Raw genomic sequence first — 20,532 nt, forward strand, 5'->3', positions numbered from 1 at the left:
GAGTGGGTGATCAAGCGTAGGAAAAAGAAAAAAGTGGAACAGGTAGTTGCGTGGAGTAATTTCTTTGACGATGATAACTTCATTGATGAAATGTGTCGACAATGATTCTTGAAAAAACTCTCGTACTTACATCGTTTTTGTTACAACCAAAGAAACATTAACTTTGAATTAAATTAGTTTTTATTTATAAAAATACGAAATCAAGTTCATTATCTGCAAATGCAGACCCTCTTTCTGTTACAGTAACCTCCCCTTCTGCGTTTGAAGAGACAATGGGCAGCACAAGCGGCGTGATTGAGTTTAACACCTTTAGCTTCTACACTAAGAATGTCGCATGTCACTCTCTTTACTCGAATGTGTTCGCCTGTAAATATCAATAAATCAAGTATTACTTACGTACAATTTGTAATATATTCGCAGTTACCTTGTTCGATTTCTTCAGCTGTTGCCGCTTCCTCGAGCGGGAAAGCAGCAATTTGTAAAATGAAGAAACAAGCAACTAATGCGAAGATTGTAAGCTTCATCGTGATCTTCAATAAACTGACACCATTTGCTATTGTTTCAGCACCTTTTATAATCGCTTGTCGATTATTTTTCAAATATTGACTGTACTCTACACATTCCAGCGCTAATCTTTATTGTAACGAGTTGGGGACTTTACTTTAACCAATTGGGATCGGCTTTGATTCTTGGAATGTTTAGATTAATCTCTGGGGAATAACTCTTGATTAGCATGTTTTGCTCTTACGACATTCCCCACTCTTTTATTGGACCAGAAAATTATTCTTGGGGCTGTACAGGTGACCTTCAAAGAAACCACGATGATTTTTGTATTTTAGACTAGAGAAGTCCCGAGTATTTATTGAATATTAACAAGATTTAAACAGACTTGTTTACGTAATAAGTAATTGGCACTTTACAACTTATTGCTCTGTATATTAGCCAACTGTTCGCTTGTTTTGGGCTTTGGCTTTCATTTAAAATTTGTCCCGAAACTAACAAACACCATTGGCTATTACAAACTGGTTTGATCAACCTCCCGCATATCATCGGATTTATTTTAGATTTTGATCGACACGACTTGAGAACAAATACAACCCAAAAAGGAAAAAATAAAAATTGTACAACCAAGTATTAACAACCAATTCCGTGAAACTCAATGTGACTAGACTGTTTACTTAAATCTTTATCTCAATAACCCTAAGATTTATTGTTTTCCCGTATCATATAAAAACTACGCTTATATGAAGAAATACAAACATCATGATTACGTCCATGTTTACTTTTGCGTTTTTAATTGACTGCAAGTTTTTGAGGTGAGAATTTGAAAATGTCGCTACAGTACACGGTGCGCAATTACGTGGTGTCCCTAGAGATTCCCTAGGTGTGATTCTAGACGTGAGACATAAGAAACGACACCGAAATGTAAAGAAAACATGCAAATTTTGAAAAACTGAGGTTATGGTCGACATGTCACGTGACATGCTTGAGGTAGCCGCCAACATGACATTTGAACAATCCCTACAACTCATTGCACGTGTCACAACCTTGCAGGGGCCTCCTGGGCCAAGAATCCTTCGCCAAAATCTTGTCCCTAGCCTCCACCATACTCTTCACTTCCCTCTCGAACGGCTTCACGTACGTCTCTTTCCACTCGCTGATCGTATAGTTATCGTAAACCTCGTACATAGCTGCCGTGATTTCGTTATCCACCAACATGAGCTCCCCTCGGATGCGACTCAAGGGGGCCGTGACCGACTGCACGTGTTGGGGATTGGAGAACTCGTGATTTCTGTTGTATTCGCTCATCCAGCCCTTGACCCGCGAGTCCTCCAGGATGTTTTCGTATTCTTGTTTGAGCTGTTGGAGCTTGAGGACGCCCTCGAGAATGTCGCCGCCCACGTAGGAGCAGCGCGGGCTGCCGAAGACCGGACCGATGAGGGCGTAGGGCTGTTCGCACCCCAAGATTTTGGCCACTTCGGTCGGGGGGCTCAACGGAGAGTCCTGGTAGCCCATGATGACGCGCAGGCTCATGGCCAGCGAGGGCAGGCTGACGGGGAGAAGCTCGCAGAGCACGGCGAAGTGATCGTATCGCTGCCACCCGGTGATGATAATGCCCTCGAAGGTGATGCGGTTCTTGTATTCGGACATGAGGGCCAGCCACGAGCGGTGGTTCTGGACGTAGTGCGTGACGTCAGAGACGTACTGGTTGCTGCCTAGAATTTTTGACAGTTACAAATATTTGCGAGTTTTTTGGTTGGTACCTGTGGCGCCTTTGAACGCGCTGGCGACCCACACTTTGGGGAACATCTCCGAATACATGTCCCAAAGACTGGGGCCCAGCTCTTCGTACACGTCTTTGGAGTACTTCCAAACCACGGGTACGATGAATCTGTTCAAATATCCGTTCTTCATCTCCTTCAAGGTAAACGACCGGAACTCGTCGTCCCACATCAGGATCTTCAACTGCGGATGTCTCTTACGAATCCTCGACGTAACCGCATTGATGTGCTCGAGAAATAACATGTTTTTCGACAGATTAAATTTATTCATTATGTTGGCACACCTGTCGCAAAACCCCAGATAGTACACCTCGTCGGCGCCGATGTGAAGCGTTTTCGACTGAGGGTGCAGCTCCACCACTTGATCGATCATTTCCATCAGCAAATCCATCGTTTTCTCGTGCGTGGGGCATATCACCTGCGGGTACTCCTGCACTTCACGCAAATGCTTAAACTCCTCCAACTTCAACAGAAACTCCAAATGTCCGAAAGTTTGCAACAACGGAATCACTTCCAACTTATTCTGCGCCGCCAAATCGTTGATATATTTGATTTCTTCGACGGTGTACGCGTTCAGAGCTGACACATTTTTTAGTAAAGGAGTGTTGTACGGAAACATGTCTTCGTACTCCATTAGTACCCCGGTGGCCCCGAGTTTCGACAAGAGGGGAAAAAGAGTTTTGTAATACGAAATTCGAGGCGGTGCCCCTTTCAGATCTAGATGGATGATTTTCGCCCCCGTGAAGGGGGTTTCTTTGTGAGAGGTGTGCTTGTACTCGTCGAACATGTGACGGTCGACGGGGACCTTCGTCTGGGAGGGTGCGGGTTTTAAATAAGTAAAGTACATGATGAAGAGAATCAACAGGAGGGTGGCAAAGGTCACGTAGATTTTTAGTGGTTTTCCGAGGGTTATTCTGTTCAACCAGTGCAAAGTCTTCATTTTTAATGTTAGTAATGGATTCGCTTACGCATTTCGAACAATAACAAAACAGTTGGATAACAAAAACAATTATTTAACAATGAGGGATTGAGGTTATGTGTGTTTACATTTGTGACAAGTTTGACAAACAGCTGTTTGCCAGTGGTATATGCAACACGCATTACTGACATTTTTTTCAAAATAAATAAACAATTTAATTATATTTTTAAATATTGCTCAGATTTGTTGCATTTGGCTCTTGCAAAGAACAAAAATGCCGTTTTGTTACTAAATGCAAGAATTTGGACACAGTACATGTGTATGTGTTGCTGGTTGCATACCAAGCAGTAAAATTTTGATGGACCAAAGAAAATTCGTTTTAAATAAAACTAAAGGAATTGGAATAATAAAATTAACTAAAAACGCATTGTACAAGATTGCCCTTTTATCTTTGTTTCGCTAGTCGGACAAATTGATCAATTGCAGCTGATATTTTCACTCCGCTGGCCCTGCCAGTTCGTAGGATTCTGATTCACTCACGCCAACAACAAATTAAGAATAAACCAGTTAAAGGAAAGTTACTTAGAGAACTTTCACTCTGATAATGATAATAATTATATACGGGTCACTAAATTCTACTGAAACTGAAAAGTAAAAATCGGTGTGTGCAATCAAGTTAGAATTTGTTTGTGTGTTATTAAATTTTGTGAATGAGCCGAAAATCGTAAAAATGAAATCGTTTGGAATTCCTTTGAAACGAGAATTTAATTGTCTGAGCTCGTAGATTTTTCGAAAGGATGTTTGCGTATTTGCTGTTTGCATAATATGATTGTATTTGTTTAGTTATTTTTTGGCGTATTAATATCTTGCATTTAGAAGCCATCAATTCCCTAGTCTGCAACACAAATATTTCCACAAAGAAGTACGCAATAATTAGCACTTGCATAATTGTTAAAACATCAAAGAATGTCGGTCGATGGAAAGTTCGTAAAAACGCGACAGTCATCCAATCGTCTTAAATCGTAAAACGGAAAGTTCCGATATTTTCTCCTCCAGATCACATAAATCTGACTTCCGGTTCTCGTGTGTGGCTATTTTTCTGGTTTTTTATATTATTCATACACGCAGACCGTGGAAAAATTCATTTCACTACAACAACTTTCACGTCTGCTCGCCATAATCTTGCACAACATTCGCAGTAAACCTAACTGTGTAACAAGCGGTGCAGATTCTCCCGTGCAACGTCCATCTATGCACAAATCACCCCCGGACCACCCCTGTTATCAGTCGGTCATTTGACAGTTGCAATTGCGATAAATAATCGCGCCGCCCTCGATGGATAAGTCACGCTCAGATCAACCACAAAGTGGGGACGATTGCGAAAGGCCCGCTTCTAAAGAACTCGCCCCGGTCATCTCTTCATAGTTTGACGAAAGCCCCAGCTGGTGCAACATCATGAGTGTAAGTTACACGGTGCGAGCTCTGGACCCCGAAGACGCCGACGTCGTGGACAAAGCGTTCGGTGTGAAGGGCGCCATGCTCGAATACAACCCGGGGCGATGTCTGATGCCTCCTCACCACCTCAAGATCGCCCAAGCGATAATCGACGCTCCTGTCCGCGAAGATGACATCTGGTTGATCAGCTACCCCAGGACTGGGTCCACCTGGTGCCAGGAGATGATCTGGCTGATAGGCAACGATCTCGATTTTGACACCGCGAGGAATACCATCCAGCAGATCCGAGCCCCTTTGATAGAGTAAGTACCGACGAGTCGACAACCACCCGTAACACTTGTCTTAACAGGATGTCGTCAGTTCTCTTCAAGTACGAAAACTCTTTGGGCAAAGACCTCATCGAGAACTCAGTCGAGCTCGTCAACAACCTCCCATCACCAAGATACATCAAAAGCCATCTTCCTCTGCCTCTCCTCCCCACAGAACTCGACAAGATCAAACCCAGAATCATCTACACCTGTCGAAACCCCAAAGACATGTGCGTCTCGTTCTATCACCACTGCAAGATGCTCCACGACCTCCAGATTTCCTTTGAAGAATTCGGTGACCAAATGATACGCGGTTTGACTCCGCTGGGCTCGCTCTTCTCCCACTACCTCCCCTTCTGGAACAAGCGACACGAAACCAACGTCTTGTTCCTCAAATACGAAGATATGAAGAGGGATCTTCGAGGAACCGTGAAGAAGATCGCGGCTTTCATGAACAAGAGCTACACCGAAGAGGAGTTCGACAAGTTGTGCGATTTCTTGAGCTTCCAGAACATGAGGGACAATTCCGGATGCAACTTCGAGAGGATCCTCGAGGAGACCTACGGGAAAGACTTCTTCAAGAGAGTTGGGAATCACTTCATCAGGAAGGGGCAGGTTGGGGATTGGAAGAACCACATGAGTCCCGAGTTGGCGAAGAGGTTTGACGACTGGATCGAGGAGAATACCAAAGGGACTGGACTCACTTTCGACTAGGTTTAAGAAGAGTTATGTACAAAATAAAAATAGTTTAAGATGTTTTGTAGAATAGTTTACGTAATAAAATGTTTTTCCCTTCAAGTTCAGATAAAAACAATCAAATACGTGAAAGAATTTTATTGAATCACTTTCAAAAATAACAATCAGATGACGTAATCCGTTCCCTTGAGGTTCTCCTCGATCCAGTCGTCAAATCTTTTTATCATCTCTTCAGACATCATTCCTTTGTAACCTCCCACCGTCCCAGATCTCATAAACGCTCCTCCCCCTTCTGTCAAATTAAACTGTTTGTTCAAATTGCAAACCAGTTCGTAGTTGACAGCAGGATTTTGCTTCATCGACTCAAAACTGAGATGTTTTGTCAAAATCTCTACCTGTTCTTCGCTCAACGGACGTTCCAAGAACTCGGCCACTTGTCTGATAACCTTGGGCAAATCCTTCTTCATATCTTCAAATTTCAAGAAGAGAAGATCAGGTGAGTTTCGTTTGTCCCAGTAGGGCAAAACGTGTTTCCAGTAAGGCCCAAAATTTACTAAAATGTTTAGTGAGCACCACAGTTTTGAAATTACTTGAAGAGTACCTTTCCCAGCTAAGAATAGTTCGCAGAACTCGTTGAAATCTCCCCTGAAACATTCCAACAACTTGCTGTGGTGAAAGTAGGAGATGCAGGTGTCTTTGGGGTCACGAGCCACATAAATCATCTGCAATGTGAAGGTTACAACAGAATAGAGAGTCTCTACCATACCTTAGGTTTCTTGCTGCCATTTTGGATCTCTTTGGGGAGCAGGTGGTAAGGGAAGTGAGTCTTCACGCATACCGGACTCTTCTGAGACTTCACGAATCCGATCGAGTCTTCGAGGAAGGGTGGGGGGTTGAAACTGGCGTTGTTCTTGAGCATGTCGCGGTAATCGAAGATTACAGAGAGCCTACACAAGGTTCAATATTTTTTTCTGCTTCCTAACCTTACTTACTCTAGAAATGGCGAACGATGTCCCAAATTCACTTGTCCCTCTTCGAAGTCTAGATTGTTGACGATCATCCACACCATTTCTTGCGTCCAGGTCGTCCCTTTTTCATCATTTAGAGATTGAGACACTAAAATGTGGTCTTACCAGTTTTGGGGAAGCTACAGATCCAGACATCCTCCTCGTGCACTTCGAGATTGTCGAACTGGTCCTTCAACTCTTCGTATCTCTTGGGGAAGGTGAATCCGCCGATGTTGACGTAGCCCTTCCTGAAGGTATTGGTACACTTCTCCTGGAGAATCTTGTCGAGTTCGTCGACGCCGAGCATTTTTGCACAATTAGAATAAATAAATTGTTCCAGCTTATATAACAGTAATGTGAGGAGTTTTTGTGGGGTGTGTGGGACCTTCGACGTGTTTCCGCACCACGTTCAAGAACAGCGGGGAAAAAAGGCCCAACGTGTGTATTATCTGATCGGTGGAAACAAGGTTAAGCGTTTTTGCCCGCCATACTTTGGGGCCAAACACATAAAAAATACTACTATTTCTCAAGCAAAAACGCAGAGGTTACGGTCTTGTCTTAGATTGTCAGGGCAAGAGTACTTTTTGATTTGTCCAAAAAGCGTGAGCTGATTGGGACCCACGAGCTTGTCCGGTGGAGCTTGACGGACCTTGAAGACACCAGTGTCAACTTTTTCCTCATCATTTATTGACAATAAATGTACAATATAAATACAAATTAATAAATAAAACTCGTTCAACAAGAATTATGCCCGCAATGAGCGTCGACGCACTCAGTCCAACAAATTAAACATAACTGGAAGTACCATCGAAGCCGTTCACAACTCGCTGTGCACGTACTCCCTCTTGACTCTGACTTCTTCGGCGTGGAAATCGTTGCAAGCCGCTACGAAATGACTCTGAAAGAGGAAGAGATCAGTACCGGGATTAAAAATAAGAAGCGTGGTACCTGGCAGTCTCTCTGGTCTGTGATGGAGCGGTACAGGTCCCAGTAGGAGGTTTTGGTGGTGGAGCTCAGGAACCAGCTCAGAATCAGACTGGCAGACTTGCTGAGGAGCGGTCTGAGTCCCGGGAGACTCGGCTTCTCGTCTTGCGGCTCTCGATTCACTAGACACATGACGTACTTGTCACATTGTGGTACTTTCCTGGCGAATCTGTACGCCCGGTTGACTCTTGCGATGGGTTCGATCACTTCCAGGTTGATCGTGTCGGCCAGTTTGTCAGACAACAGCTGCGAGTCCACACTCAGCATCCCTCGCTTCTCCACCAAACGGAACAAGTCCTGAAAGGTCAACAACACTCAGGTAATTAGTCTTCACGGTGAGTTGCATTAATTGGGTGCAGACACCAGTGCGATATCTGCAAGCCATTACCTGGACATACTCCACTGCAGGTTTGACGTACTGCTTGGAGCTGATCTTCATGTTCAGATTCTCTTTGGCGAAGTGGTTGATCAGCGCCGTGATGGTTTCGGTGGGGCGGTTCGGGTCGAAGAGAGCCGCCTTGGGGAAGCCTTGACTCTTCATGATGCTGTTGATGAAGTGCTGGAACGTGGTGATGTACTTCTTCTGGATCTTGGGGTCGGAGACGTGCGAGATGATCGCGGCGATCTTCTTGGTGATCATCTTGATCCAGTGCTTGCGGAACGAGTGGTTCTCGAGCATGTCGACGAAGCGGCGATAGGTGAATCTGCCGTTCTCGTCGGCGAAGACTTTCACGAATTTCTCGGCCCCGATGGTGTTGACCAGCTGGCGCCCCATCTCGGAGTTGATGAAGTGGTCGAAGAGGAGATGGAGTTTTTCCAGGATGGGGGGCATCAAGTCGGCGTGGTCTCCGTGGGCTCGGGCTCTCTCGTCGGCCTCCGGACCCAAGAAGGCGTTGGCGGTTTGGAGGATCATCGGGACGTAGCTCCACAGGTTCTTGTCCCCGGACTGGCCCATGATGCTGCCCAAAAGCGAGAGGATGTCGAAGGAGTCGTCGCTTTTTTTGCCGCTGCCCTGTTGGAACATGTTCATCACCATGCCCAGCATCGACGGGTCGAGTCCTTTAGCCTGTCCCAGGACCGACCCCAGTCCTTGCAAGATTTGACCGGCGTTGTCTCCAGTCGCGGCTTGACTCAAAATGTCCCCCAACTGTTTGGCTCCATCTGAATGCATCAAATTGTTCAACATTCCGCCTACGTTTTGCAAATTTTGCTCCTTCAGGATGTCAGCGGCGGCTTCCGCGAGTGGACTGGATTCATCGTCGATTTTGTTGTCGGTGAGGTCCCCCAAAGAACTATGCGAGATAACTAGGATGACTAGAAGGATCAGGTGTTTGGTGGCCATTTGGTCTGCTGGGGTTCACCTGTAAAAATTAATTTCTGCTTAATCTTCACGCTTCATAAAGCATGTTTTATCTTCGTCGCCAAATCACGTTCCTAGGTGTTGAAAAAATTACCAACAAATCGACAATCTAATCGACTTTTAGAGCTAATCTCAACGAGCGTGCTAGATGCTTGTTGCACTTTGCAACAGTCGTAGTAGGCGTCCGAATAATTGACAATCATCAATCTCGGTACGCCTCAGTACCAAAAGTGATTTAGCATCTCTGATAATGACAGTAATTTTTTGTTGGCAGTTTCTGATGGAATTTGATGGTACCACAATGACCCGCGATCCCGCAAAAATTACAGTTAGCTCATTCTGTGCGAGTACGGAATGGTACCGCCCGAAAAGCGCAAACACCTGAAAAACAAACGACATCCTCGCACCAGATAAGAGCCTTGAACTCTGCGCGTAATGTAAACAAATTGCGAACTCGATATCTTTTTTGAGTGACAGTGCGAGAGAAAGGGTACTTACGTGCTGCAAGTACCTAAGGTTTTTCTGGGATTTTTTGACTCGTGCGACCATTCACATGTCACATATCGCGACCACAGCCAACACAAAAATGACACGAGTCGATGGTACTTTGCGGCCTGACGTACACGATTTTCTAACGGTACTTCGAAACGGTTCTGGTTTCGATTCAACACTGACTACCTGCCACTCGTAATACACCTTTTAACTTTGTTGAGTAGGTCGCCTGCTTACCTGGAACATTCCGACTGGTCCAAACAATGCGCACTGATAAGGGGCAGATTTGTAAAAATCTCGCTGATAACGACGAGTGCAGAGATTGTATTTTCGTGTTATTTTCAGATGGTACACTCTTACATAATCAGAAATATGCGAACAACTGTTCTGAGTTTACTTTGTCTTCACCACACGCAACGGTGCAGGAACGGTCGGCAGGTGCCACAGGAACAGCGTCAAGGACACCACTCGCAGGATACGCTCTTTCCAGCTGGATCCGCATCTAGGAATGCTAAGATGATGTCATCTTGCGCTTAAATTTGAAACATTGAACTGTAACAATAACTATTCTGCATAATAACTACAGCATACGGTTACCAATTAGCGAATTAAGAAAGTCATGCTTCATTATTACTTAAACCTTGACTTTTTTGCTTGGTACAAGTACTTTATATAATTCCGAGAATAATCATAATTATGTACTTCATTCGCTCTTATTTTATGCAAGTTTAATTAACTGTAATACACTTATTTGCGTGTAGCATCTTGTTAGCATAAGTCTAACAACTTCAAAACATTGTCTACGCCACTGACCAAACGAAGATTTTTTTACTATTAGTCTTACCATCTGCAGAATTTGCAAAAAATGAGTTTCTTGTGATCCAATTCAAACGAGGCAAGCAGAGATGTTTTTGAAATAGACAAGATTGGATTTTTTCAAAACTTTTATTTTTTTTACGAAACTAAATTTACATAATTATAAATTTTTAATAGGTACAAAATAATAACATTTCGAATACTACGCAGTGAATAAATTAATACATATCTCGGCAATGATTACCCATAAGAAATAAAACTTCGTTCCTTCTTTTTGGGAGAAGGTTTCCTCTCAGTACACATTTGGTAACGCCACTGGTGCAACCATTGCGCCCTCTGCAAACCTGTCATTCAAAGAGATTCAAAAATGCAGCACAATCTGCAAAAAACCTCAAGACAATCGTAAAATTTAATTTTGTCGTTTTGAAAAGCGTTAAAATCCTATTTTCCATGTGTGGAAACTGTTTTCTTTTCGAATTGTCGAAAACCGCGTCTTGAAAACCCCAATTGACAAATCGGAGCAAGCTAGTGCGACAAATGACTGTAGCAGGTGAAAATTCTGTCAAAAGGACACGTCAGTTTTTAGAAAAACCCGCATTAAATTCGTTGAAATTGTGAAACTAATTCGAAGTTTATACCGTGAGCAACAATAATTTCTAATTCGACGGTATTTGTGTGCATCACCATGTAAATATGTAAGAGTTTTGGGGCGTAAACCACAATTAATTTGAACGAATTGTGAAAGACAAGAGTATATGAAGAAGGATCTAAAGGTAGTGTACGACTTTTTTAACAGTTTTGTAGTTGTAATATACAGAATGAGGCAAAAAATTGCGTTGGCGATTTTACGAGTGTGCTTAGAATTTGTCATGTCACGTGACTGCAAAGTGTCAACGACATTGTCATTTAAAAATTGGAATTTCTTCGGTTCAAATTTAGACTTTTTGGGTTTAAAATCGGGTAATCGGGTGCCTTTACGGTAACTGAACCGTGACTGCACAAATCGTTTGTATCGGGAGCTTCTTTCGTTAACAATTGGAACAAGCTCCGTTACCCCGCACGCATCTGTGGTAATATGTACATGGCTATGGTGTAACTAAAAAGTATAAAGCGGGGCCAATGAACCTTCAATTTAAAAGACCTTGAAGTCTTGAATTCTGGATGCTCAAGTTCAATCAAGGAACCGGTCGAGTGCGTGAACTCCACACAAATAAAACACTTTTAGGAAACGATTTATTATAAAGTGGAAAAATGACACACATTCTAATTTGAAACATTAATTTCGCATCCGAGTGATTCCAAAAGCTCATAAAACCTCAGTCGATAATTAGCTTCGTACTGAACAATGATTTACCCACTTTTATTATTTCATCACAGATTACCAATTATCTTACGGTAGGTGTGTTGATTTGGAAATGTGCGTGGAAATGGACGGATTCGGTGCTGGTTTTTCGCATGGCATTACTTCTTCTTGATGCTCTTGCACACCCACTCCATGCCATCGCGCACTCCCACCCCCTGCACGGCGGTGCAAGCCTGGATCTGCCACGGCCGGTCCTTGATCGAGGGCAGTCCCAGAGCTTGGGCGAGGTCCGCCGCCGTCAGCGACTCCGGAAGATCCTGTTTGTTGGCGTAGACTAACAAAGGCACGTCTTGGAGTTTGTCGTCGGTCAGCAACTCGTACAGCTCGATCCCGGTCTCCTCCAGCCGTTTCTTGTCGGAAGAGTCCACCACGTAGATCTGCAACAATCACGCGTAACGGCCCCATTCCATTACCAAAACCTCACCAAAACGTCCGTGTTCTCGAAGTAGTTCTTCCAGTAGGGTCGAATCTTCCTCTGGCCACCGATGTCCCACACGTTCAGCTTGAAACCCTCAGAGATCACCGACTTAATGTTGAACCCGGCTGTGGGTGTTATGTGGTTTATGTCTTCAGACGCCAGAGTTTTGAGGATCGTGGTCTTGCCGGCGTTGTCCAAGCCGAGGAGGAGCAAGCGCAGCTCGCGCTCGGGGGCGGCGCGGAGCTTCCGCAAAATCGACAAAAGACCCTGAAGATACGCCAAATTAAGGAACAAGGTCGCAAAAACAAAATAATTATGGAGGAAGATCCCATCTGTTACAGACGATTTCTCACAATGATTAAATAATAAATCAGATTCCCAAATTATACTAAAAATGGTCCTTGAAACTGGTGTATACAACTTTTTGTAAACTCATTGTTTGTAATCACTTAATCAGTTTGGTTTGCGATTTCTTGCAAAATTGTTTGATATAGGCCACCCGCCTTACACTTGCATGACTGGTTGCCTATCAATTATTCGGTGTGTTTACAGTGATAGTGCAGTTGCTATGGTGATAGTTTGACATTTGCGGTATTGTCAGTTTTCGATAATTATTTTTTGAGTTAAATTGGGCCTATTCGGCGACCGGAGCTGAAAACCGCAACCTCTCCTGAAAAATCTCACCATCGGTAACGTTTGCCAGGCGAAAAACGTGTTTTCGGACGCTTAAAAATGACGAAATCGAGGAGCGAACGTGACCAGAGACACTGAACACAAAACTGTCAAACGTAAATAACTTAGACAAATCGATAGCATGAAAGTGTTCTACAACGGTTTCAATCTGCACCGCCAGTTCCCCAGCAGTGAAAACCTCGTGGAAAGCTTTATCGATCACGTTTACCAAGATTTGGGAAACATTGAGGTTAGTTACCACAACGCTGTATTGTTGGTTGCCAACGTGCTGGTTTTGCGAGGCGCTAAAAACGAAACGTTACCAATCCAGGGTAAAATTACGCAAATTTCCTGCAACGAAGACAAAGTTCTGGTGCTCCTAGATAACGGGGAGTTGTTGAAAATAACGGACTGCGTGACTAAAGTGCCAAAATTGATGGATCTAGACTGCGACGACTACATAACTCGCATTTCATGTGGGTCTAAGCTGACGACAGCGCTAACTAAGAAAGGGGTTGTGTACAACGTCCCCAACAAGTTGGATTTTGACGGGAGAGAGATCGTGGATATGAAAACAGGTCGGGAACACTGCCTGCTCTTGGACAAGACGGGAAACGTGTTCTCGTTTGGTAGGGGAAGGTGGGTCAGTGCGATTCATCGAGACACCAGATAATCGTTTTTTTGCAGCCGTGGCCAACTGGGTCACGGAAGTTTGGAGGATGAGTCCGAACCGAAATTAATAGAAGCGCTGGCAGGAATCCGGATTGAAGCTATAGAGGCAGGGGGATGGCATTCCTGCGCCTTGAGCCAAGAGGGTGATTTGTACAGATGGGGTTGGAACGGAAACGGACAGTTGGGGTTGTCCGATCGGGAAGATTCAGGGGAGGACGGGGTGGCCGTGATGGCAACCCCGCAAGTTCTCGACGTCGACTACAACATAAGAAAAATCGGATGCGGGAACAGACACACTGTTGTCCTGACAGGTGGTATCTTCTCTTGTGTGGTTTTGTATTCATTGGTGGTTTTCAGAAGAGGGTGAATTGTACGGATGTGGGTGGAATAAATACAAACAATTGAAGAACGACAAAAAGGAGAATTTTTACAAGATGACTTGTCTGGCGGATTTTTCTAAAGAGATTGTGGAAACTATTAAATGCGGTCCTTGGAACACGCTCGTGTTGTGTAAAGAACGAAAATTGGGATGAATTTTTAAATCGAGAATGGAATAATAATAATAATAATTCTCGTGGGAGTTATGTCTCGGAGGGAGGGGGGATCAGGGGGGTGAAATAAAACAACCGTGAACATTTTAATGTAGTCCACAGTATAATAAATACTGGTATACTTCAGAATTACATTATAAATATACAATGTGTATGGTATTTTTTTTGTATTTTTGTGGTTTTTAAAATATTTTCTGAAAATAACAATTTCCCACAAAGCAATTGTTCAAACATCTAACTTTAATAAAACATGATTTACAAGTCACAGTTATTTACGAACAAGAACACGTTGTATTTTAGGAAAAAAGCTAGAAAACGGAAAATACGATAATGAAAAAATCGAAAACGATCTGCAACAACAAACGAAACGTAACGTCTAGCCTTTTTCCTTTACATGAGAAAATACAACAAATCGATATAATATAATATTCACGCTAAAAGGCATTTATAGTCACAATTTTATAATATGAGTACTTTTTTCAATCGTTTCGTCAGCGGCAGGACCGTTTCGGGGAAGCGGTCCGGTCGCCGACTTTAAATCTAACATATTGTCAAAAAATGGAATCATTTTCGTCTCATAAAAAATCCAACAAACTTTTCGTAATAATAATAATAAAAACAGTATCCCTAATATCCGCACCACTTTTAAGCATAATAATAATAGCAATGAAACGACAGAAAAGTTGTCAAGAGAAAAATGTTTGATATAATTTTTGATATTTCGGATATGAATCAGTACTTTTGGTCCCAGTGTGTGCAACGGAGATAAATTTCGTGTTCATGGCATATTTCAAAACTGTCGTGCAAGGTTAAGTTTGATTTTCGTTCAGTCTTCGCAATTGTTACCGATCACATTGTAATTTTTGATTCTACCAATTTTAGCACGGTCTCGACTAGACAAACAAAGAAACAAATAGAAGACACTTTTTGGTGTTGGGTGCTGACAATTTTTAGAGCCAATCGTTAACCTTGGAGTGCGTCTAGATTTTGTGAATATGCCATCCGCCAAACGACCTGTATATTGCAGTTTGAACCTGTTCTATTTATTTGCTACCACATTGATGAAGAGCTCGGGCCCTACATTAATCTACTTTTACATTACGTACTAAGTAAAATCTTAAGCTACGTTAGTTAAGTGCCATCACCTGGTTATTAGTGTCTCATTTACAAAAACTCTATATAGTGTGGGGGTATTAAACCTAACCTCTTGTACTTGTAAACTGTCAACGAAGTATGACGCGTATAACTACCATCTATTAAGTATACACTCTGTATATCAATTAATCTAAGGTGTTTTACGGGGGGGCTGTGAACAAATCATTTTATGTCTTAGCTTAAACCAGTCGCGACACGACGTCCGCCCGATTCGGCGGACGCATCATCAGAACGCCAATTTACGTATACAGCGGTGCTCAATAAAAACGACGCACCCAAAATGCCTACGATATTGCAACATAAATAACAAACACAACATTATACATAAAAATATCATTTTCTTATTTTTACTTTTCTTTACGTAAAATCCGCTCTTCATCAATGTGATTAAATGTGGGTAAATTGTGTACTATTGTTGCTTATGGTTGTTTCAACTAAAACAAAATTGCTCAGAGGTTTCAATTGTAATAAAAATGTTTCTTTCTCTGTTTTAATCTGCAGGCACACGAACATTCAAGTGCGCTGAAACAGTACTATATACACGGTTGTAAAGCAAAAAACTTAAGTAATATTTCCACTACACTAGACAACTAAAAATTAATTAACAAATACGTTGATATAAAAAAATCATTAAAATTATGTGTGTATTGTAAAAAAATAATTAGGAATAACATAGAAACTATTAGAAGTCTTATAGTTGTGAAAAAGCTATAGTGTGGAATGATAAATCTAACATCTATTTGAATTAATTAAAAAAAGACCTTGGTCCGTTATTGTTTTTTTGTTTTGTTTGTTTTGTTTACTTGTTATAAACGAAATACTGACACGTTTGGTGCAAATAGATTATTAAAAACAAAAATTACGTCCATTTTAATAAAGTTCAAACAATTTCACAATAAACAACAAAATTACGTAGTTCGATTACTGCAAACTGTACTAAAATGAACTGTCAATCGTACCGTTTCAGATATGTACTATCGCAAATCCAGGACCGCACCGGGAAAGACAGGAAGCCGAGGCCAAAATAAGGGGACTCGAGGAAACGTGAGTACAGAACGAAATGGAAAGAGAGCGTCGGTTGTTGAATTTTGTTTGGAGATGTGAATTCTGGCGGCGTTTCTGTCTCCCAGGTGAGCGTCACGAAAGTCGGATTTGACACATCAGCAAACAACAATAAATAATGGAGGATTGCAAACGAAAAGAATGACAACAACTTTCAAAGAACACAATTCGTTTTTTGATTATATCGTGCTTTGAAGCCTGTAAGAGTTTACGTACTAAAAATATCGTGTATTTAACGCGTATACTTTAAGGTTACCTTTTGATACACTGTAAAATTTTACAATTTTTGGACCGCACATTTGGAGGAAAAAAACAAGTAAAAAAAAAAGTGTAAAGAAAGTGTCTTTATCGTAACAAATTATCACATGGAAATCAATGCAAGAATCGCTATTTGATATAAATTGCACAAAAATCGGTGGCACACTTGCTTAAATTTGTTTATTTGAAAAATTTCTCACCTACTATGTAATCGCGCGCGGAATTACGAAATTTTGTTACACTACAATCAAGCCGAGAGAGTATTTTGGAGGGAGCGGAGGGCGCCGGCGGCGACGTCCGCCCCCCGACTGTAATTGGCAAGCGCAAAAAGTGAAACACACAAACATTTAAAATTACAGTGTTTTTTTATGTTTTGTTTAAAATCTTAGGACTACGAGAACTGGGAAGCTCACAGCTTCGAAATCAACTTTTAGGAAAGAAATGCATTCCGAGATGATCCGTAAGGGCCCCGGGCCGAGATCACAATCTGGTTTTTTTTTTAACATTTAAATTGTTCATCTCTAATTTTTGCGAATAAAAAATCTGGCACATATATGGTTGGAATGTTTGGTTTTGGCGGCGCGATCGAGTCTCGGGACCGGCGCGTGCGGGGGCGAGGGTCGGTCGGGGCGCCAAACGATATGTATGAAAAGCATACCACATTATATACAACTGCATTGGTCCAACTTAAATATGTGTACTGTAGAAATCTGTTTTGGTTTGAGGAACGGGCGCGAGGGACGCGCCGGTTCGGTTATAACTGTCGGTATCGGTTCGGTTAGTGGTTGGTTGTAGTATGTCTGACGGTTGTTGAAAGGGGGGAATGAAGCGTTTAAACTCTACCTTGAGTCAATCTTTTATCTCTCGAACAAAATAGCTTCCATTTGAAATATATAATATATTTTAATATATCTTATATACTACTTAATATTGATGTAAATATATATTATGTATATACCATCTAATTGCACTTCATTGTCATATGAATTAAACGAAATGTTCGGTTCGGTCAACTGAATCCCGAATTCGAATCAGTCCGCCGACCGAATCGATATCAATTAACTACTCCTAATTGTTTAATTTTATATTTATAATATTTTAAGATATTTTTAGAGAAAATATACATCAAAAATTTTGAATAAATCACAGATAGATATAATTTTTTTTCAATTCTGGGACAATCCCATGGGTTTTTTCGATATTATATAATATATATGAACCGTCCTCATCAAAGCAGCTGAATGCGCGAACATGTATCATGAACTTTATACAAGTTTGAGGTATAGTACGCCACGTCGAAGACACATAGAGAGTACACTGATGATACGAATTTTTTTTTTTTGGTACATGCCAAATACACCGAACAGTAAACATGTATCGCTGGAACGGCTGGGCGCCGCAACGTCCGGAAAAAATTCAACATTTATCACATGATGGTCGGATGGCACATGCGGGACCCAGCCGTCCAGCCGGAATGGTATGAATTTTTCCATAATGAATACATTTTGTTTTGAGTCAAAAAACACCTAATATACAAATCACTGCTTTGATGCTCACCACTATCCTAAAACAAAACCATAATAATTAAGAAAAAAACGTAAATAAATAATCAACAAACACCGTCATCGAGCTCGATATTATGTTCACTTTACAACCACGTCGTTCTTCCCAAATTCCGTGCGAATTTCGGGCTGGGTCTGAAGATGGGTGGGTGGGGCGTATCGTGTATCTTAACACCGAAATTTTGATGATTTGCTAATTTTACACATCTCCATATATACTCGTATATGTATATTTTTTTGCTATGCGTGTGTGTATTTTTAGTATAAAAATCTCTCACTTACGATAGTTAGGTGTCAGTCTTGAGGCGCGTCATTATCTGAGGCACTTCCTGTTATACCTTCGCTGACGCCGTTCCGCTCCATGTCGGGAAGGACGTCCCGGAAGCGCATCAGCATTTCAGGTTGAAGGTTGTCCGGGTTGGCCAGATCTTTCTTTAGGTAGATCCTCGCCGGTGGCGTGCTTGTCGCCGTTGTCGTCGGTGGTGTCGTCGACGGTTCTTCTCTTGACGACAAGTTCGGATTCCTCTCCGTCGACTCGTTCGAATCGTTCGACAGTTCGATCGTGTGCAGGTCCGCTCCTTCGTAGCGCGGCGGAGACGTGTCCGTCTGGTGGTGGCCATCCTTGGAATTGCATCCTGCGCCACAAACATGTTCAATGGAATGCTCCCCAACCCACTACTCCCGCAGGAAAGTCGATGCAAAATAATTTTCTCACAAGACATTTTTACGCGGGGCTTGCACGCACGCCATCTGGTGCTTTGACGTGATGATGTCACCAAAAATGGCGGCCGTCAACCCCCAAGTCAGCTCATATTTATGACTTTTCGAAGAAAAGTGAATATAAATAGAACAAGTGAACAATCGTGGATCGAACTGTGTTATCAGATGTTAGATAAGTACCCTACGGAACCTGACGTAACAGAAATGCTGTATAATTTAACTCTAGCCCGTCAAAAAAACGCACATACTTACATTTTTTTTTTATCTAAATTTTATTCGTGTTAATTAGTAGAAAGTCCATTACTACATTTCTAAAAACAGCAACGCCAAACGTATGTAAAATTACATAACCATTTTTCACCATATTTTTCATACAGTGCGTTCGTAAAGTTCGGAATAAATTCGATATTATTAATAGTATTAATTTCTGTGAAAAATCCTCGAAGGGGTCAACTTTGTTTTTAAAAAGTGCATGTTGTACAGTACGTTATTTAAGTTGACAGCTTGTCGTCTCCTAATAATGACGTCATCAATATTTTTTTTAAATGACAACCCTCACTTTTTTCATCTTTTTCTGGTAGACCTTCTTAGTACTTAAACGACTAATGAAAAAAACTGATACCTTACATGGCAATCTTTTTTTGAGAAAATGACAAATTTTACTTAAAAAATTTAACTTAATTTTTAATGTAAAAATTTTAATTGACCTCAAACAAAATCAAACAAACATCTCAGGTTAAGAATAAAATTTAACGCAAATGTTGAAATTACCTCCCGCCAACTATTTGGCACTCACCGACACTTTGTACACTGCGCTCAATAATGTCAGGGCTTATTTGTTCTGTTTCAGTGCGAATTCTCTACCGCAAATCGTTCTAAATTGTTTGGTCTCTTAAAATAAACCTTCCATTGTAACTAAATCTATTGAAAAAAAATTAAGTTAAAAGTTAAATTACATTTTTTGAAGTAAAATTTGTAATTTTCCAAAAAAATTGTTATGTAAGGTGCCAATTTTTTTCATTGACGTTTAGCTAGTACGAAGGCGTACCAGAAAAATAAGAAAAACAAAGTTGACCTGTTCAAGGATTTTTCTCAGAAATTATTACCTACTTACATTTTTATCGAATTTATTCCGAACTTTACGAACGCACTGTATATCTCAAGGTTATCTGGGGACTCTGAAAGGATCGACTACATATTTGACAGTTGTTGTGCATTTTCACCAAAAGATTCAGAAAGATTTCTGAGAGAAGCCATTCTCTGGCAGATATGGCAGAAATGTTTCCTGAATTATTTCTTTTATCTGAATAGCGAAATACTTTTTGCTCATCTTCAACAAACAAATTGCTATCCCAGAAGTTTTTTACCGATTCTTTGAAAAACATTCGAAAGAAAGGGCAAATAGCTCCACCCACATGTCACGTGCATTTGTAGGTTCGAATTAATGTTTACGTGTACTAAGTCCGTACAAAATGGAGTTCGGTATTATTATCCAGACTTGGATTTCTTTTTTTTTATTTTAAAGAACTGGAGAGATTGAAAATCAAAGGACTTGTCATGGGAGATCCACGGCAGATAGGAGATGAAGATCCAGGGCATAATTCAAGGAGATTTATCAGAAATAAAAAGAAATCCGGGGGAGATATAGGAAGCTCTGAGATGTGAAATTCATGGGAGATACAGGGAAATCGGGAGGAGATTCGAGGCTGACGCAGGAATATTCGGGGAAGATATACAGGATCCTCCCGGCTGGGAGATTCAGGGAAATATAGAGAGATTC

At 41.6% G+C, this 20,532-nt stretch overlaps 7 protein-coding genes across 21 annotated transcripts in view; 2 read left to right on the forward strand and 5 right to left on the reverse strand.

The window, feature by feature from the left end:
- Positions 1 to 825: 825 nt before the first annotated feature.
- On the reverse strand, positions 826 to 3,372 carry LOC138125395 (hexosaminidase D-like). The gene is made up of 2 exons (XM_069040678.1): positions 2,265 to 3,372; positions 826 to 2,216 (listed from the first exon to the last, which is right to left on the reverse strand). Exons 1-2 carry the CDS (start codon positions 3,220 to 3,222, stop codon positions 1,522 to 1,524), a joined length of 1,653 nt encoding a protein of 550 aa, XP_068896779.1. The 5' UTR covers positions 3,223 to 3,372; the 3' UTR covers positions 826 to 1,521.
- A 1,033-nt stretch (positions 3,373 to 4,405) lies between these two features.
- Positions 4,406 to 5,762, forward strand: St2 (Sulfotransferase 2). Its single transcript, XM_069040692.1, has 2 exons — positions 4,406 to 4,958; positions 5,006 to 5,762. The coding sequence occupies exons 1-2, from the start codon at positions 4,657 to 4,659 to the stop codon at positions 5,676 to 5,678; spliced, it is 975 nt and encodes a 324-aa protein (XP_068896793.1). The 5' UTR covers positions 4,406 to 4,656; the 3' UTR covers positions 5,679 to 5,762.
- A 21-nt stretch (positions 5,763 to 5,783) lies between these two features.
- On the reverse strand, positions 5,784 to 7,145 carry LOC138125408 (luciferin sulfotransferase-like). The gene is made up of 5 exons (XM_069040696.1): positions 6,794 to 7,145; positions 6,653 to 6,749; positions 6,427 to 6,607; positions 6,262 to 6,382; positions 5,784 to 6,213 (listed from the first exon to the last, which is right to left on the reverse strand). Exons 1-5 carry the CDS (start codon positions 6,972 to 6,974, stop codon positions 5,825 to 5,827), a joined length of 969 nt encoding a protein of 322 aa, XP_068896797.1. The 5' UTR covers positions 6,975 to 7,145; the 3' UTR covers positions 5,784 to 5,824.
- Positions 7,146 to 7,332: 187 nt separating this feature from the next.
- LOC138125397 (uncharacterized) lies at positions 7,333 to 9,889 on the reverse strand. Of its 2 annotated transcripts, none has more exons than XM_069040682.1 (4): positions 9,741 to 9,889; positions 8,040 to 9,012; positions 7,616 to 7,948; positions 7,333 to 7,565 (listed from the first exon to the last, which is right to left on the reverse strand). In XM_069040682.1, exons 2-4 carry the CDS (start codon positions 8,991 to 8,993, stop codon positions 7,485 to 7,487), a joined length of 1,368 nt encoding a protein of 455 aa, XP_068896783.1. In that variant the 5' UTR covers positions 8,994 to 9,012; positions 9,741 to 9,889; the 3' UTR covers positions 7,333 to 7,484. The 2 variants fall into 2 exon arrangements, with proteins under 2 accessions (XP_068896783.1, XP_068896782.1); XM_069040681.1 differs by lacking the exon at positions 9,741 to 9,889 and adding an exon at positions 9,510 to 9,729.
- Positions 9,890 to 10,468: 579 nt separating this feature from the next.
- Positions 10,469 to 12,908, reverse strand: LOC138125409 (ADP-ribosylation factor-like protein 3). Of its 2 annotated transcripts, XR_011157444.1 has the most exons (4): positions 12,785 to 12,908; positions 12,107 to 12,367; positions 11,714 to 12,059; positions 10,469 to 10,663 (listed from the first exon to the last, which is right to left on the reverse strand). XR_011157444.1 is itself a non-coding variant. In XM_069040697.1 (3 exons), the coding sequence occupies exons 1-3, from the start codon at positions 12,785 to 12,787 to the stop codon at positions 11,781 to 11,783; spliced, it is 543 nt and encodes a 180-aa protein (XP_068896798.1). In that variant the 5' UTR covers positions 12,788 to 12,908; the 3' UTR covers positions 11,536 to 11,780. The 2 variants fall into 2 exon arrangements, 1 of the variants encoding a protein (XP_068896798.1); XM_069040697.1 differs by lacking the exon at positions 10,469 to 10,663 and having other exon boundaries at positions 11,536 to 12,059.
- A 6-nt stretch (positions 12,909 to 12,914) lies between these two features.
- On the forward strand, positions 12,915 to 14,260 carry LOC138125407 (RCC1 domain-containing protein 1). 2 transcript variants are annotated; one of them, XM_069040693.1, is made up of 3 exons: positions 12,915 to 13,411; positions 13,460 to 13,755; positions 13,802 to 14,260. In XM_069040693.1, exons 1-3 carry the CDS (start codon positions 12,915 to 12,917, stop codon positions 13,975 to 13,977), a joined length of 969 nt encoding a protein of 322 aa, XP_068896794.1. In that variant the 3' UTR covers positions 13,978 to 14,260. The 2 variants fall into 2 exon arrangements, with proteins under 2 accessions (XP_068896794.1, XP_068896795.1); XM_069040694.1 differs by having other exon boundaries at positions 13,805 to 14,260.
- The window catches only part of Eip93F (Ecdysone-induced protein 93F), a 43,992-nt gene continuing 37,535 nt past the window's right edge, over positions 14,076 to 20,532 (reverse strand). For 8 of the 12 annotated variants that reach the window (XM_069040659.1, XM_069040667.1, XM_069040662.1 and 5 more), the window contains one exon: positions 14,076 to 18,667. In XM_069040659.1, the coding sequence (XP_068896760.1) occupies positions 18,327 to 18,667 (341 nt within the window). In that variant the 3' untranslated portion in view covers positions 14,076 to 18,326. The remainder of the gene's footprint in view (positions 18,668 to 20,532) is intronic. The other 4 variants (XR_011157438.1, XR_011157437.1, XM_069040661.1 and 1 more) reach the window with 4 other exon arrangements.

This window comes from Tenebrio molitor, chromosome 3 (assembly GCF_963966145.1).
Source record: "Tenebrio molitor chromosome 3, icTenMoli1.1, whole genome shotgun sequence".
NCBI classification, from domain to species: domain Eukaryota; kingdom Metazoa; phylum Arthropoda; class Insecta; order Coleoptera; family Tenebrionidae; genus Tenebrio; species Tenebrio molitor.